This window comes from Mobula birostris, chromosome 7 (genome assembly GCF_030028105.1).
Source record: "Mobula birostris isolate sMobBir1 chromosome 7, sMobBir1.hap1, whole genome shotgun sequence".
Lineage (NCBI taxonomy): Eukaryota > Metazoa > Chordata > Chondrichthyes > Myliobatiformes > Myliobatidae > Mobula > Mobula birostris.
In genome coordinates, this window is record NC_092376.1 from 58,710,122 (window position 1) to 58,728,861 (window position 18,740).

General features: G+C 42.2%; 1 protein-coding gene across 5 annotated transcripts in view; it reads right to left on the reverse strand.

Moving 5' to 3' along the window:
* The window catches only part of LOC140200743 (interleukin-1 receptor type 2-like), a 46,585-nt gene extending 28,997 nt beyond the window's left edge, over positions 1-17,588 (reverse strand). For 3 of the 5 annotated variants that reach the window (XM_072264339.1, XM_072264336.1, XM_072264335.1), the window contains exons 1-3: positions 17,572-17,587; positions 16,927-17,095; positions 12,294-12,347 (exon numbers count right to left, since the gene is read on the reverse strand). In XM_072264339.1, the coding sequence (XP_072120440.1) occupies positions 12,294-12,347; positions 16,927-17,020 (148 nt within the window). In that variant the 5' untranslated portion in view covers positions 17,021-17,095; positions 17,572-17,587. Of the gene's footprint in view, positions 1-12,293; positions 12,348-16,926; positions 17,098-17,571 lie in introns of those variants that run through there. The other 2 variants (XR_011886716.1, XM_072264338.1) reach the window with 2 other exon arrangements.
* Between the last annotated feature and the right edge of the window lie 1,152 nt (positions 17,589-18,740).

The window sequence follows — 18,740 nt, forward strand, 5'->3', positions numbered from 1 at the left end:
GACTTCAAAATTCAGCTGTATTTTAAATAATCTTCACAACATATGTTCGAGTTGTTCTGATTTAGATTTGGCTAGAATTCCAAATTTAAAATCAAAGTTTATTCTTCAAATTCCAAAAAAGTGCATTAATTCTATCCTAGTCAATTGCATAAGATCAGTGCATGAAAAGTCTGTCACATGTTCTTCTCCACTGTCCACATTTACTGATTCACTGATTGCCTAGGTCAATGGTTTTCAATCTTTTTCTACTCATGACTCACTTGTGACTTTAATTTACTTCTGTGGCCCCACCCTCCATAGTCTTCCTTAGTTGCTAAAGTTTTTAATGATCAGCTGTGCTAATTATTCAAACTTAGTCCATATTTATGTTTTAACAGCTTATAGGTATCATTACAAGATATTTTTGCAATGTGGTGTCAACGTAATTCACATTCACCCCAAATGAATTCAACCAACCAATCTGGGACATGCAGATTCAAGTCTCTGAATCAGAATTCTGCATCAGTGTGCAATTATTTCAAATGATCAAGCTATTAGAAAGACCAAGTTGGCAGGCTGCTTCATTAATTCAGCTATGGTTATTATTCTATTATGGATTTAATGAGAATGTCTGCAAGAATTACACCTCAGGGTTGTAAATGGTGGCATATATGTACTTTGTTAATAAATGTACTTTGAACTTTGAGATCATCATTTTGCAATTCGATTTTAACTGTGGCCCAGTGAAAGAAATTGCATAAGCTTTCAACATCCAACATTGCTGCTGAAACATTTGAGTTTTCCAATGAAAGCCTCTTTGCATGATATCAGAATGCAGTTTTTTCCTTGTAACTGTATGATTAACAAATTCAGATTTTCAAATGTATTTGACAGGTAAAATACATCTCCAAGCTGCTAATTATTTAGAAATACCATATAAAATGAACAACAAAACAATGTTGTGAGTAGGCTCTGTAGAAAATTAGTGAACAAAGAATTATAATAAATTATTATTATTAATTAAAGTATATTATAATTATAATAAATATAAAGAAAAGTATCATGGATTGAATATACATGTAAATAATTTAATTTTTAGGTAGATTTTTTAAAAATGCTATTACACCTGCAAATTCTATATGGCAATAAAGAGCATGTACTCACCAAGAAAAGCAAATTGAACTTCCTTTCAAAATATGATAAGTATCAGTGACTTAATATAAGTTGTTGTGGTAGATAATGATGCAGTTGTAGATTTCACGCGATCTCTCCTCTCTGTAGTTTAGCTGTTTCTGGCAGGTGACCCCATTGCAGAAACCACAGCCTTCATGTCATGTTTTTAGAGTATTACAACACGCACGGGTCAGTGCAGTGCAAACAGAACCAACTTCCTGCTACATACTCGCCATTCGACCTTGCTACAGGCAGCCCCACCCAGTCTGCAGTTTGTGATTTTGGGGTGGATGTGAGCGATGATTTGTATGTGGTCAAGCAGGAGCGGAGATGAAGGCTGACGTGCCATGCCATACCCCGCACCTCCCCACACACACAGACTAGGCTGTTTTGTTGCCTCACTTGCATAATCTAGCATATTTTCCCATTCACTTCATTCAGAGCTCCAATTGAATTGCATATATTATTTTCTTTTTTATTAATGTATTTTACTAATATTTCATTAAAGCAGTAAACTTATCATGGCCCGTTCAGAAACTGATATGGCCCCAGTTTCTTGTGTTTTACTTGTGGCCCCTATGAAATACGGCATGGTCCCGGGGTGGGGGTATGTGGAACACGTTGAGAAATGCTCGCCTAGGTAAACATTGCTTTAGGAAATCTAGTCCAAGGCTTTATGAATGCCAGAAGGATAGGATAGATAGCACATTTGAAAGTGGAGGTTTAAACTGAACTTTGCATGAGGAACTTTCATGATGAGGAACTGTCAGCCAACTGCTCAGACCTGCAGTTCCACAGTGGCAAAATGAATGGCCGGTGGAAAGGAAGTGTCAAGTTCCAGGCTTTTTATAATTTCAAACATCCCATGCTAAAATGTGAGAAGTCTTTGTCTGGTTAACTTCAGGGTTTCACGTTGGCTGATTATAATGCATTGAAATAGGAAGCTGTCCATCACTAAGGAGACCTTCAGTGTGATTGCTAATCATTTGCCTCTGTGATCAATCATACAGACTCATATTTTTAAATACTCAGCCCAATCACTGGGCACATTCAGATCCATTAACAGCCACAATAAGCATAATATTCACAATCTTGTGAAGAAAGGAGTTTTAGTATTTTATTCAACACCTGAAAAACTATATTAATTGAGCACCATTCTGATTTTCGAAGTTTCATGACCTTATTACAAAGTCTTTATAGTGCAAAGCATGCTTCTGCTCTCTAGCGGGTAATTTATCCTCATGATTTCTGGTAAAGACATAGCCTGCTGCACCATCTGGAATTACTCAAATTATTCTTCAACTTTGAGGCAATACCCAGTTCAGATTCATTGAGGACACATGTGTCTTAAGATCTGTGATTTATTATACTTTGTAGGCCAGTTCTTTGGGATGAAGGATGACTTACTTCTACTCCTGAATATTTGGTTGTGAGCTAACTGATGAGACCAATGTCTGAACCATGGATTCTTTCACACATGGGATGGAAGATGCCTAATTAGTTGGTAATTTGTGAACATTACTGCTATATTATTATTGACTCCATTGTCCCAGTTGCATGTTTAAATACATCACTCCATTGGGAAAAAGGATCTAGTGCTTTCCTGGCATACATGCCAAATAAGCTCTTCTTGGGCTTCCAGATGGGTACAGGTATTGAGCTTAATCAACATTTCAAAGACAAACTCTGAGGAACATCACTGAAGATGTGTCCAGAAGCATCTGTAGATGTATGTACACAGCCATCTTCATGAGAGATGATGCCTAGGCACCTCTAGTCCAGTGGTATATGCACCTCCATCGTCCGCCCTTCCTGATTGGTTAGTTCTCAACCAATCAGGTATCCACCGTCCCACCCTGTTTATAATCAAATTCCAGTTCTTACTTAGAGTGAGACCTTTGTCTTTGTTAAAATTCTTTTCCTCTAGTTTTATTTCAATGGCTTCCTTCACCAGGCAGTCCCAAAAGCTGTTGGTGTGGCACAGTAGTTTTGTGCTGTCAAAGTCAATCCTATGGCCATCGTGAATGCAATGTTCTGTACTGCCAGTTTCTCTGGGTAACTCAAACAGATACGCCTCCTGTGCTCCTAGATGCAGGATTCCCCCATGCATCCCATCTGGCCAATGTACGCTGCTCCACATTCACAGGGAATCATAAGACCATAAGTCAAAGGAGCAGATGTCGGCCATTCGGCCCATTGAGTCTGCTCCGCCATTTTATCATGAGCTGATCCATTCTCCCATTTAGTCCCACTCCCCTGCCTTCTCACCATAACCTTTGATGCCCTGGCTACTCAGATACCTATCAATCTCTGCCTTAAATACACCCAATGACTTGGCCTTCATTGCTGCCCGTGGCAACAAATTCCATAGATTCACCACCCCCTGGCTAAAAAAATTTCTTCACATCTCTGTTCTGAATGGGTGCTCTTCAATGCTTAAATCATGCCCTCTCGTACTAGACTCCCCCATCATGGGAAACAACTTTGCCACATCCATTCTGTCCATGCCTTTCAACATTCGAAATTCTTCCGTGAGGTCCCCCCTCATTCTTCTAAACTCCAAGGAATACAGTCCAAGAGCGAACAAATGTTCCTCATATGTTAACCCTCTCATTCCCTGAATCATTCTAGTGAATCTTCTCTGTACCCTCTCCAAAATCAGCACATCCTTTCTTAAATAAGGAGCCCAAAACTGCCCACAGTACTCCAAGTGAGGTCTTACCATTGCCTTATAGAGCCTCAACATCACATCCCTGCTTCTATACTCTATTCCTCTAGAAATGAATGCCAACATTGCATTCGCCTTCTTCACCACTGACTCAGCCTGGAGGTTAACCTTAAGGGTATCTGCTGCATCTCAGAACTTTGAATTCTCTCCCTATTTAAATAATAGTCTGCCCGTTTATTTCTTGGGCCAAAGTGCATAACAATACACTTTCCAACATTGTATTTTATTTGCCACTTCTTTGCCCATTCTTCCAATTTATCCAAGTCTCTCTACAGATTCTCTGTTTCCTCAGCACTACCGGCCCCTCCACCTATCTTCGTATCGTCAGCAAACTTAGCCATAAAGCCATCTATTCCATAATCCAAATCATTGATGTATAATGTAAAAAGAAGCGGCCCCAACACGTACCCCTGTGGAACACCACTGGTAACTGGCAGTCAACCAGAATGGGATCCCTTTATTCCCACTCTCTGTTTCCTGCCAATCAGCCAACGCCCTATCCACGTATGTAACTTTCCCATAATTCCATGGGCTCTTATCTTGTTAAGCAGCCTCGTGTGGTACCTTGTCAAAGGCCTTCTGAAAATCCAAATATACAACATCCACTGCATCTCCCTTGTCTAGCCTACTGGTAATTTCCTCAAAAAATTGTAATAGGTTTGTCAGACAGGATTTTCCTTTAAGAAAACCATGCTGAGTTCTGCCGATCTTGTAATATGCCTCCAGGTACTCCGTAGCCTCACCCTTGACAATCGACTCCAACAACTTCCCAACCACCGACGTCAAGCTAACAGATCTATAATTTCCTTTTTGCTTCCTTGCCCCCTTCTTACATAGCGGAGTGACATTTGCAATCTTTCAGTCCTCTGGAACCATGCCAGAATCTATCGACTTTTGAAAGATCATTGCTAATGGCTCCGCAGTCTCCACAGCTACTTCCTTCAGAACACGAGGGTGCATTCCATCTGGTCCAGGAGATTTATCTACCCTTAGACTATTCAACTTCCTGAGTACTTTCTCTGCCGTAATTGTGACTGCGCACACTTCTCTTCCCTGCCACCCTTGATAGTCCAGTATACTGTTGATGTCTTCCTCAGTGAAGACTGATGCAAAATACTTGTTCATCTCCTCCGCATCTCCTTATCTCCCATTACAATTTCTCCAGCATCATTTTCTATCGGTCCTATATCTACTCTCACCTGTCTTTTACTCTTTATATACTTGAAAAAGCTTTTAGTATCCTCTTTGATATTACCTGCTAGCTTCCTTTCATAGTTCATCTTTTCCCTCTTAATGACCTTCTTAGTTTCCTTTTGTAAGCTTTTAAAAACTTCCCAATCTTCTGTATTCCCACTAATTTTTGCTTCCTTGTATGCCTTCTCCTTTGCTTTAACTTTGGCTTTGACTTCTCTTGTCAGTCACGGTTGCATCCTTTTTCCATTCAAGAATTTCTTTTTTGGAATATATCTGTCTTGCACCTTCCTCGCTTCTCGCATAAACTCCAGCCACTGCTGCTCTGCCGTCCTTCCCACTAGTGTCCCTTTCCAGTCAACTTTGGCCAGTTCCTCTCTCATGCCACTATAATTTCCTTTACTCCACTGAAATACCGACACATCGGATTTTAGCTTCTCTTTTTCAAATTTCACGGTGAACTCAATCTTGTTTCTTCACCTCAATCTCTCTAATCACCTCCAGTTCATTACACAACACCCAATCCAGTACAGCCGATCCCCTAGAGGGCTCAACAACAAGCTGTTCTAAAAAACCATCTCGCAGACATTCTACAAATTCTCTCTCTTGAGATCCAGAGCCGACCTGATTTTCCCAATCCACTCGCATGTTCAAATCCCCCACAATTACCATAACACTGCCCTTCTGACAAGCCTTTTCTATTTCCTGTTGTAATTTGTAGTCCACATCCCTGCAGCTGTTTGGAGGTCTGTATATAACTGCCATCAGGGTCTTTTTACTCCTGTGATTTCTTAGCTCAACCCATAAAGATTCTGCACCTTCCGATCCTATGTCACCTCTTTCTAATGATTTTATATTATTTCTTACCAATAAAGCCACGCCACCCCTCTGCCTACCTGCCTATCCTTCCGGTACACCGTGTATCCTTGGATGTTCAGCTCCCAGAGACATGCATCCTTTAGCCACATTTCAGTGATGGCCACAATATCATACCTGCCAATCTGTAGCTGTACGACAAGATCATCCACCTTATTCCTTATGCTGCGTGCATTTAAGTATAACACCTTAAGACCAGTATTTGGTACTTTTTGCTTTGATTGCACTGCAACTCATCCCAATGGCTGCAGATTTGCCCCATCACCTGCCTGTCTTTCCTGACATCTTTACTGCTTAGATTTATTTCTGTTTTCCTCTTCCTCCGCTCTATCACTCCGGTTTCCATCCCCCTGCCAAATTAGTTTAAACCCCTCCTACAGCTCTATTAAACCTTCCCACCAGGATCTTTGTCCCCTTCGGGTTCAGGTGTAACCTGTCCTTTTTGAACAGGTCATACTTCCCCCAGAAGAGATCCCAATGATCCAAGAATCTGAAGCCCTGCCCCCTGCACCAGTCTCTCAGCCACGCATTCATCTGCCTGATCCTACTATTCTTGCCCTCGCTAGCACGTGGCACAGGTAGCAATCCAGAGATTACTACCCTGGAGGTCCTGCTTCTCAGCTTCCTTCCTAACTCCTGGAAATCTCTCTTCAGGACCTCCTCCCTTCTCCTATCTATGTCATTGGTACCAACATGTACCAAGACAACTGGCTGCTCGCCCTCTCCCTTCAGAATATTCTGGACCCGACCCGAGACATCCCATACCCTGGCACCTGAGAGGCAACACACCATGCGGGTATCTCTATCAGGCTCACAGAATCTCCTGTCTGTTCCCCTGACAATGGAATCCCCTATGATTACCACATTCCTCTTCTCTCTCCTTCCCTCCTGTACAATAGCGCCAGGCTCAGTGCCAGAGACCCGGTCACCGTGGGCATCCCCTGTCAGGTCATCACCCTCAACAGCATCCAGAACAAGATATTTGTTGCTGAGGGGGACAGCCATAGGGGTGCTCTCCACTATCTGGGCATTTCCCTTCCCTCTCCTGACAGTCACCCAGTTTTCTGACCCCTGTAGCCTAGGGATGACTACCTCTCTGTAGCTCCTGCCTATCACCTCTTCACTTTCCCTAATAAGCAGTAGGTCATCAAGCTGCAGCTCCAGATCCCTAACACGGTCTCTGAGGAGCTGCATCTCGGTGCACCTGGCACAGATGTGGCCATCAGGGAGGCTGGAGGTCTCCCAGGATTCCCACATCTGACACCCTGAACAAAGCACCAACCCTGCAGGCATGCTATCTAATTTTACAGGAATGAAACAGGAAAAATAAGTCTACTCACCCACTTACCTCGCCAAACAGACAAACTTTTTAAACCATTAGCTGTGTGAGCCCTGCTGTTCCTGTCTGTCCGGGCTGATTCGCCAAGGGGAGAAAAAAGAGTTGGTGCTTCGCTCTCATCTCTTCCCGTTACCGCCAAAGCCCGTTGAATCCAAAACCCTACACTCTGTTACTACTCACTCTGCTGCCCGCTCCAACCGCTGCCCCGCTGTATAGGGTGGTCTCCTTTTTAAACTCACCGCGCTGTCCTGCCTACGTCACGCGCCTGCGCAGTCTCGTCCTTTTTGCACTTGAAGAAGTTTTTTTTAAAAAACTGCCTTCCTTCAGAATTCAGCTCCCACGCCGCTGTTCTTGTCCCGATCCAAAAGACAGCCGTTGGAAGTACCTTTCCTTTTTAAACTCTCCATGCTGTCCTGTCTACGTCACACGCCTGCGCAGTCTTGTCCTTCTTGCACTCGAAGAAGTTTTTGAAAAAAACTGCCTTCCTTCAGAATTCATCTCCCATGCGGCTGTTCTTGTCCTGATCCAAAAGGCCAATCCTGTAAATGCCAACCGTCCTGAGTCCCAGGTCATTCCTTGACCCATATAAACTGTGATTTTGAGCTTCCTTGCAGGCTTATGGATGGTATTAATCTGGTATTTCTTCAGTATCCTGGTGATCTTTCCAGAAACCATGGAAATATAGGGAAAACAGCTGGTGGCAATGGGTTCTTCCTCATTGTTAGGTTTCCTGGTTTTTCCGTCAGCCCTTTTAAGGGCCCAATTGATTTCCTTCACCTTGCAGCCATTCTGTAGGAACATCGTGCGTAATAGCCTTATCTCCTCAGCGAGACTCTCTGGGTCCAAAATAATTTTCACACAGTTAATCAAAGTAGAAAGAACAGCTCTACACTGGGAGGCATGATGGTAGCTGTTATTGCTGAGGTATAAATCCGAGTGAGTGGGTTTCTGATAGATGCCATGTCTGAGGCTGCTGTCCTGTTTCTGTCGTATTAGAATGTCCAGGAACAGGAGGCAATCGTTCTTCTCCATCTCCATCGTAAATCAGGCCCTTAAAAGGGCTGTGATATTGTCCCTGATTAGCAGTACCACACTCCCCACCCTCTTTTACTTCCCACTCTATCTTTTCTAGAACATCAAAACTCTGGGACAACACAAAATAATCTGCAGATGTTGAGGTCAAAGCAACACTCACAACACGCTGGAGGAACTCAGCAGGTCGGGCAGCATCCGTGGAAACGATGAGTCGACGTTTCGGGCTGGAACCCTTTGTCAGGACTGAAGGGGGAAGGGGCAGAGGCCCTATAAAGAAGGTGGGTGGGAAGGAGAAGGCTGGTATGTTCCAGGTGAAAAACAAGTAAGGGGAAAGTAACATTTCAATGACGAGGCAAGTGAAGTTGCGTGAATTTTGGTTCAAGAGCCTGATGGTTGAAGGTTAGTGACTGTTCCTGAACCTGGTGGTGTGATTCCTGGGGCTTCTGTACCTTCTTCCTGATAGCGGCATGAGGGGGGAGCATGTCCTGGGTGGTGGGGGTCCCTGATGATGGATATTGCTTTCCTGCGACAGTGCTTCATGTAGATGTGCCCAATGATGGGGAGGGCTTTACCAATCATGGATTGGGCTGTATCTACCACTTTTTGCAGGATTTTCTGTTCAAGGGCATTGGCTGTTTCCATAGTCATAGTCATAGTCATACTTTATTGATCCCGGGGGAAATTGGTTTTTGTTACAGTTGCACCATAAATAATAAATAGTAATAGAACCATAAATAGTTAAATAGTAGTATGTAAATTATGCCATTTTTGTTCAGTTTTGTGTAAATTGTGCAGTTCTGTTCCCCAAATCTGAGGAAAGACATCCTTGCCATAGAGGGAGTACAAAGAAGGTTCACCAGATTGATTCCTGGGATGGCAGGACTTTCATATGATGAAAGACTGGATTGACTAGGCTTATACTCGTTAGAATTTAGAAGATTAAGGGGGGATCTTATTGAAACATATAGAATCCTAAAGGGATTGGACAGGCTAGATGCAGGAAGATTGTTCCCGATGTTGGGGAAGTCCAGAATGAGGGGTCACAGTTTGAGGATAAAGGGGAAGCCTTTTAGGACCGAGATTAGGAAAAACTTCTTCACACAGAGAGTGGTGAATCTGTGGAATTCTCTCCACAGGAAATAGTTGAGGCCAGTTCATTGGCTATATTTAAGAGGGAGTTAGATATGGCCCTTGTGGCTAAAGGGATCGGGGGTATGGGGGGAAGGCTAGAACAGGGTTCTGAGTTGGATGATCAGCCATGATCATACTGAATGGTGGTGCAGGCTCGAAAGGCCGAATGGCCTACTCCTGCACCTATTTTCTATGTTTCTATGTTTCTATAAAGGTGTGGGGGAAGGGAGGCAGGGAGATGATAGGCAGGAAAGGTGAAGAAGGAATAGGGGAAAACACAATGGGTAGTAGAAGGAGGCGGGACCATGAGGGAGGTGGTAGGCAGCTGGGGGAGGGGTAGAGTGACATAGGGATAGGGAAAGGGAAGGGGAGGGAATTACCGGAAGTCGGAGAATTCTATGTTCATACCAAGGGGCTGGAGACTACCTAGACGGTATATGAGGTGTTGCTCCTCCAACCTGAGTTTAGCCTCATTATGGCAGTAGAGGAGACCATGTATGGACATATCTGAATGGGAGTGGGAAGCAGAGTTGAAGAGTTGACTATTGGGTCTCCTATCACTATTGCTCTGCCTGACCTTACCCTTCCACGATGAGCCACAGTGCCAGTGGCCTGCTTGCTGCTGATGCTGTGTCCTGATAAATCACCCCCACTCCCCAGCAGTAACTAAAGAGGTACATTTGTTGCTGAGGGGAATGGCCACAGGGACTTCCTATACTTCTCCTTGTGGTCACCTATCTACTATCTGAAGCATGCACTCTGGGTGTGACCACCTCAGTAAAAGTTTCATCTCCAAGGTTTTCAGCCTTACTGATGATCCTGAATACATTTAGCTCCAGTTCCTTGAGTTTGTCAGTCAGGAACTGAAGTTGGGTGCATTTCCTGCAATGCCGTCATCAGGGAGACTGTTTGGTACTCTGAAATCCCACATCTCACAGTAGGAACATTCCACTGCCTTAACCATCCTGCCTACAATGAACTAAAGACTAAGGATTTACAGACTTTTTTTTAAAAAAAAGCTTACTTGTTTTACTTATTCTCTGAAACCTTTGAGTTTTGCACTCACTTTGGTCACTTATTCAGCTTCTTCTCACCAAGCTTGTTATACCTCTGGCTCCAACTTCTCAAGCCTAAGTTCCACAATCAAAACAAATGTTATCAAATGGCAGCACCTGTAGCCTCCATCTTTTCTCGCTAAAGCCTGTTGAGGCAAAGCCCGAACACGCTAACATTGGCCCACTCCAACAATGTCCACTCCGATAATGGCTACTTACAACTCACTTCTTTTTATTGGCTCAAAAAAAAACTCACTCCCATTAAGACTCTTTCTTTTAAAATGTCTCCCAATCTGCAACGATGTTACTTTATCACTTGGCAATTCAAAGATGTCCAGGCGTTTCAGCCCACAACATTGTGCTGATCCTTTAAACTATTAGATCAATCTAACCCTTCCCACCCACAAAACTCTCAATTTTTTTTTTTTGCTTTCAAATGTTTTTATTGTGAAGCAACATCAGCTTAACCACAACCGACAATGTCCAAAAGTACAATGCTTCTTTTTTCTTCTCTTTCTTATAACAACATAATGAAAGTCAAATGAATGTATGTATAGTAAACAACCAAAAAGCAAAGGAAACCCTACCACCCCGTCTCCTTTCCCCTTCCCTGTCCTACCTTCCCCTCACCCCTCCCGTATGTGCTGTTTAGGTCCTACCGCCCCCCACATTTAGTTCAGCTGTCGGTCTCTTCTAAATACAACAGTAATGGTTGCCAGATTTTTAAAAATTCCTTGAGTCTGTCCTTGATAACGTATCTTATCCTCTCTAGATGCAGAGTATCCATTAATGCAGCCAGCCATTGTCTGAGTTTCATCAATGTGCCTAAGTGTTTTTTAAATCTCCATAACGTATCCGCCTCTAACATCACTTATGGCAGTTTATTCCACACACTTACCACTCTCTGTGTAAAATGCCTAATTCTGACATCCACCCTATACTCTCCTCCAATCACCTTAAAATTATGCTCTCACATCTTAAGCCATTTCCGCCAGGGGAGAAAAAGGCACTGTCTGTCCACTCTATCTATGCCACATGTCATCTTAAACACCTACAGTATATCAAATTACCTCTCATTCTCCTTCGCTCCAAAGAGAAAAGCTCTAGTTCACTCAGACTTCCCTCATAAGACATGCTGTCTAGTCCAAGCAACAACCTGGTAGGTCTCCTCTGCACCCTCTCTAATGCTTCCACATCCTATAATGAGGCAACCAGATCTAAACACAACAATCAATATTCAATCCACAAAGAATTCAAATATTACGTTACAAGACAAATCATCCTACATGCCAAGCCTTATAGAATTATGGCAATTATGCAGCAGATTTTGGGGCCAGGCATACATGCACAACTCATGGATGACCGCATTTTATATTGAGCATGCAAATCAGCTTGTGAGAAGGACAACATGACTCAAAGTTGGGTAATATGCTGAAGGTGGGCAGTTGGTAGCATGGATCTGAAAAGAACAGGAAACATAAAGTTGTCAGGTAACCTGTCCCCCACTCTAGTACATAATTACTACACCATCAGATTTACTCAGACTGCCTCGTCTCAGGACTAGCAGCCTGTCAGACTGCCCCTGCAACATCACAACAAACAACCTGGCACCTTGTCACCTGGCTACTTGCTCTAGAATTTCATAATCAAATTCCAGAGCAAGTAGTCCACACTGGCACCGGTGACATTGACAGTCAGGACTGAAGGTATCCAGAGGACTGGCCTGAATATACAACTTATATGTTGATACCTGTTTTGCTCGGCCCTATGAAAAAGGAAAACTTACCAACCACTGCTTCGATAGTATTATTGCATGGATATAAAATCTGGATGGTGTGTCCTATGAAGAGAAGGTTAAGAGAAAGGTAAAATATTAATAATGCAATTTTAGAACACTGGAATTTATGAAATTTATGAGTTTATAATTTTGGATGGTAGGGTGTAGATACATCCCTCTTAAAGGTGGTGTAAGGTACTGCTTCCCTCCACTAGCCTGCAGGTCACCCTTGGACAAGATTCAGCACCTGCTTAGGCCCCCCCACCAATCAGGGTCACATGAAGCCATGGGAGCAGGTGGATGGTGTTATGAGCAGCCAGTGCATATCACAAGTCCTGGTTATGGGACCACTGACACCAGGCAGACAATCTCTGAAGAGTATTGATAATGCCTGGGATCACCTGTCTTGTGAAGACATTGCCTGGAAGAAGGCAATGGCAAACCACTTCTGTAGAAAAATTTGCCAAGGACAATTATGATCATCAAAAGACCGTGATCGCCTACATCATATGACATGGCACATGACAAATGAACGATAACTCAGCGGGAGGAGAGAGAGCAGCGCACCGCACGTGCACAGCCCTCCGGTGAAAATGATATCGTATCCGTTAAATAGGGGCCGTGGACAATACTGATTTGATGGAGACAGACATGAAAGCACAGAGGAACATCTGGAGAAATTTCTGAAATGCCTGTTCGCTGCCGCTGTTACTGCACGATCGAGGAATGCTCCGGAGGGAAGGCCTCAAAATCCCTGGCTTTGCCTGCTGTTGGTGACCGAGATTGAGGTCGAATCGTGCGGATAGAGATGGCGCTCGGTACTCGGTGTCGGAGAGCTGATCGGAAGCTCAAAGTTTTCAGACGACTCAGAGTCGGACTGTGGTCAGGCATGGCAGGGAGAGTTTTTCTTCCTTCCCCCGTCTGTGTGAGATGTGGGACATTTGAGAGGCTTTGAACTTTTTACTGTGCTCATGGACTGTTCTTCATCAAGTTATGGTATTGTTGCACTGTTGTAACTATATGTTATAATTATGTGGTTTTGTTAGTTTTTTCAGTCTTGGTCTGTCCTGTGTTTTTGTGATATCACACCGGAGGAAATATTGTATCATTTCTTAATGCATGCATTACTAAATGACAATAAAAGAGGACTGCGTGTCCTCATAATCTATCTATAACTTCCAAATATAAAAAAATTCATTGTACCTTTATTGATCAAAAATTTGCCAAAAATGAACAAGACTAAACAGAAAAACACAACTAAGTAAAGACATTGGGGAGTATGAATTTATTATTTTTAATTTAAAGATATAGCACAGAACAGTCTCTTCCAGCCCAACTAGCTGTAGTGGCGAACAACTCACCTAAATAAAACTAGCCTGCAAAAAGTTGTAAATTTTGTCAGCTCCATCATGGGCTCTGGCCTCTCCAGCATGCAGGACACCTTTAAAAGGTGATGCCGCAAACAAGTGCCTTCCATCATTAAGGACCCTGTCACCCAGGACATGCCCTCTTTTCTTTGCTACCATCAAGGTGGTGGGACAGGAGCCTGAAGACACACTTCACATTTCAGGAACAGCTTCTTCCCCTCCACCATCAGATTTCTGAATGGACAAGGAGCACTATCTTTTTCTTTCTTTTTGCACTATTTACTTAAATTAATTTTTTAATATACACTTCTTATTGTCATTTATAATGTACTGTGGCCACAAAACAACAAATTTCACAACATTTGACAGTGATATTAAACTTGATTCTGATTCTGAATCACAGGACAATTTACAATGACCAAATAACCTACGATGTCATTGCACTGTGGGAAGAAACCAGAGCACTCAGAGGAAACATACACTGACATGGGGAGAATGGAAAGGGGATTGAATTCTGAATTCTTACATCCCGAGCTGTAATAGCATCCCGCTAACTGCGACGCACTGTGGTGCCCTTAAAAAGTTTTGAAGAACTGAATTAATAAATAAAAAGATTGCATTGTGGCAAACTGAAAGATGGCTAGATTCTATGTAAAATCTGATGGTACCAGATTATAGTGCTGCAACTGGCAATTTATGGTCAGAGGATGCTGCCGGAGTCTGGGTCTTCGGCAAGGTTTAATCAACGCAGTTTGTGAATTGGACTCTAGTTCACATTATGATGTGTTTCTAGTTGCTTTTTTTTTGTTGTTATTCTGGGCGATTTTGAATCAGGGCAGCCTGCAGATAACGAACACTGAGCTGAATATGCCTGGACTCTTCCAATTTTGTGTTTTATATTCTGTTTTTCGCTCATTATTTTTGTAGCTACTTGTGCAACTTGTTTTTCTTTTTGTGCTTGGGGGTGGTTTGATGTTTTTCTTTGAATGGGTCCCCTGGTTTACTTCGTTTTGTGGCTGTCTGTGTGGAAGACAAGTTTCAGGGTTGTATACTGCATACATATTTTGATAATAAATAAGCTTTGAACCCTTGGTGCTGTGTCCAAGCCCAAAGTTGCTGTTTTCAAAAATGGGCACAATGTTGAAGAATCAAAAATCCCATTAAAGTACTTTGAAGTAATCTTTTTTTTCCAGGAACGCTAAACCATTAATTCCCTTTAACTTAAAAGGTGCTAAACAGTGCTACAATCATGTATTATAAAAATAGGTTAAGGAAGAGGACATTTTAACATTAAAGTTATGTAATGTGGCATCATTTAAATTTAGGCAATGACTGAGCAACTCTAAATAGAAAGCAATAATTTTGCAGGAGGCCTATTTTCTCGAACTATATCTGGATCTTCACTGTAACTGACCTGAGGTTATGTGGAATCTATTCATTTTTAATTAAGACAGATTACTAGAAACACTCAACATGTCAGGCAGCAGCTGTGGAGGAAGAAACAGTTACTGTTGCAGATCAATTACTTTTCATCAAAAATTATTTTCTGACCTTTCATTGTTTTCAATGGGGTCAATCAAAGATGTTATTATCCTTTTTAAATGTACTTTTTATGATCACAGGACCCTGCTGAACTTTAAGAACTTAAAGTACTGCTGTTCTACTCCAGCAATGAGTTGCTCGTTGGCGGTGAGAGTGAGGGAGCTGGACTTGGTGCGGATCGTGCTGCTGCCTACCTCAGAGAGGTGTCAGGGGAATCAGTGCGCAAAGGCGGCGTGCAGTCTAAAAGCGAGCAATCATCACAGTCACCTTCCTTATGATCGCAAGACCCTGTTGGACATTGTTAATGTGGAATGCTGCAAGTCCATTTCACTGATTTATTGGTGGACGGTGGGGGAGCTGTGTGGCCTCGGTCATATTAGGCCTCAAGCATTGATATTGCCTGTTTACAGCCGCCCAGCAGAGAGACACTGGAGTCATTGCTCTACACCAGAGGTAGTGTGGCTCAGCTTCCAAGCTGGAGTTGGTGCTGCTCCCCAGTGTTTGCTTGGCAGAAGATAAATTGTCTTGTTCAACTGCAGACTCCTGCAACATACATGGACTCAAAGTCTTGGACTAACTATTTCTGTGTGTGACTGTACTTTACTGATATTTTACAAGTGCTTGGTATGAGCCTTGTGCTGTGTATGACTGTTGGTATGGTGCTTTGCACCTTGCCCCGGAGTAACACTGTTTTGTTGGGCTGTATTCATGGGTATTCATGTATGGTTGAATGACAATTGAACTTGAACTTGACTGATGAAAGCTCAAATAAAGAGCTTCTAATGAAAAATCATTCAACCTGAAACATCAACCGTTTTTCTCTCCACCTGTGCATCCTGAGTATTCCTAGCACTCTAGCATTCATTCTTTTAGTTCCGATTATCAGTATCTGCAGTGTTTGGCCTTTCCGTTGAATGAAAGATGTTAACATGTAGGATACGGCTAAGCAAAGGCAGACGTGTCGGATAAAGGTAACTGAACCTGGAATTCATTTATTATTGTCACATTTACTGAGGTACAGTGAAGACCTGTCCTGCACACTGTTCATACAAATCAATTCATTACACAGTGCATTGAGGTAGTACAAAGTAAAACAATAGCATGCAACAGCTACAGAGAAAGTGCAATGCAGGTAGACAATAAGGTGCAAGATTATAGCAAGTTAGATTGTGAGGGCAAGAGTCCGTTTTATCGCACTTTGAATGGGGAGACAAGCCAGCAGGAGAAACTCGGCATTCCAGGCAGCATCTGTGGGGGCAATAAACATTCATCATTTCGAATCAAGATCCCACATCTGGACTGGAAGAGACAGCAAGAGCTTCTGTTAAAAGAGGCAGATGAGAAGAATTTGAATGGAGCACTATTGTGGACAAGGACTGAATGGACTCAATGATTCATGCACCATGTTCTATTGAAGGATTTACAGGAAAGGGAAACTTCTTGGAAAATGTTATCATCCTTCCAAATTCCAGCTTGTGAGCATTATTTCCATAAATTTGTAAATGATTGTTCTCTTTCATTTCAGTTAACTTTGCTTGAGAAACATTTAAAAGTATTTTGCATTGTCATTTCTTACAAGGATCATTACACAACTTTTATTTTCTCAGATTATATCAAAAGTTTCAACCTGTTATAAATACACTGAAACTATCGTAATGAAATCGGTTCCTCAATATTAATTTAGCTGACATAAAGTGTTAAAAGCACAATTCATATATGCTTTTATTTCTTACCTTTAGTACTTTTATTCTGTGCAGCTGTTTCACATACGTTGCTGCTGCTGACAGATATACATAGGGAGACAAAGACAGCCAATAACACAATCATACCGCAAAAATCATTCAGTGACTTCTATCCAACTTTCGACAGCAGCCCCTGTTGTGAACAGGATTACACAGTCTTCTGCACAAGTCAGAGGAAGTACAGATTGAGTTAAGCATTTAATGTACCACAAACACATGATATAGTTGTGCAATATAGAAACCACGCCAAGTTTTCAACTGTTCAGAGCTATTGAGATTACTTCAGATTTATGGGTGGGAAATGCATAGTTAAAAATCTGCACTTGGTTATCCAGTCCCAGAGAGCAGTTCTTTTAAGGTAATTTATCCAACACCATGTCCTGATTTGAAAAAAACATATATTTGCTCTTCTGGTGGAACTGAAATATTTGACTTTTTGAAAGAATCAATTTACTGAAGCAAAATGTAAAGCCAAACCATTGGACATAAATCATAGAACACAAGGCTACCGATTTGGAATCAAAAGTTTAAAAATGTCAAAAGTATCAAGTGCTGGTGTTTTCTCTTAACACATCTGGCAGCAGTCTGATCAGCTCAAAACAGATTCCCCCTCACTTAGTCACATCTGTCACCTACCATCTTGTACTCCTTCTCCTCCAAACTCGTTCTTATTCTGGCTTCTTCTTCCTTCCTTTCCAGTCCTGATAAAGTTCAAAGTTCAATATAAATTTATTGACAAAGTTCATATACAGTACATCACCATATACAACCCTGAGATTTGTTTACTTGCAGGCATACACAATAGAATCAAGGACAGTCTGTACCCAAAAGGACAAACAACCACTATGCAAAAGACAACAAACTGCAAATATGAAAGAAAAAGAAAATAATAATAAATAAATAAGCAATAAATATCCACACCATGAGGTGAAGAATTCATAGGTTGTGGGAACATTACAGTGATGGGGCAGGTGAAGTTATCCCATCTGGTTCAAGGGTCTGTTGGTTGAGGGATAATAACTGTTCCTGAACCTGCTGGTGAGGGTTCTGAGGCTTCTGTACCTTTTTCCTAATGGTAACAGTGAGATGAGAACATGGTCTGGGTGGTGGAGCTCCTTGATAAAGGATGCTGCTTTCCTATGACAGCGCTCCCTATAGATGCGCTCAGTAATGGAGAGGGCTTTACCCATGATGGATTAGGCTCTGTAGGCTTTTCTGCTCCAAAGCTTCATATCAGGTTGTGATGCAATTAGTCAATAAACTCCCCATCACACATCTATAGAAGTTCATCAAAGTGTTAGATCTTCAGAAACTCCTCAGGAAGTAAAGCCGCTGCCATACTTTCTTTGTAATTGCACTTACTGTAAGTGCTGTACCCAGGATGGATCCCCCTCATGTGTCCTTGATGATTTCAGCCTGAAACATCGACTGTTGATTCCTCTCCATAGATACTGCCTGGACTGCTGAGTTCTTTCAGCATTTTGTGCGCATTGCTCTGGATTTCCAGCATCTACAGAATCTCATATTTATAACTTGCAAATTCAGCTTTCTACTTGACATGAGCAGCCCTTAAAATGGCACATGACATTGTAAATGATAGCTTGCTTATCCTTCCAGTGGATTTGAGCAATTTGAGAAGATAACGTTGGTTATATTTATCCAGTTTCTTGAGTCTGCCCAACACCAGACTTCTGAAACAGGCCTCCAGGTAGCACTGTGGTGTTCTGACATTACCATGTGGATTGTGAAAAAAAAACAAGAATGTTCTCAAAGTTTCTTTGAAATAAGTATTCCTACTAACTTCT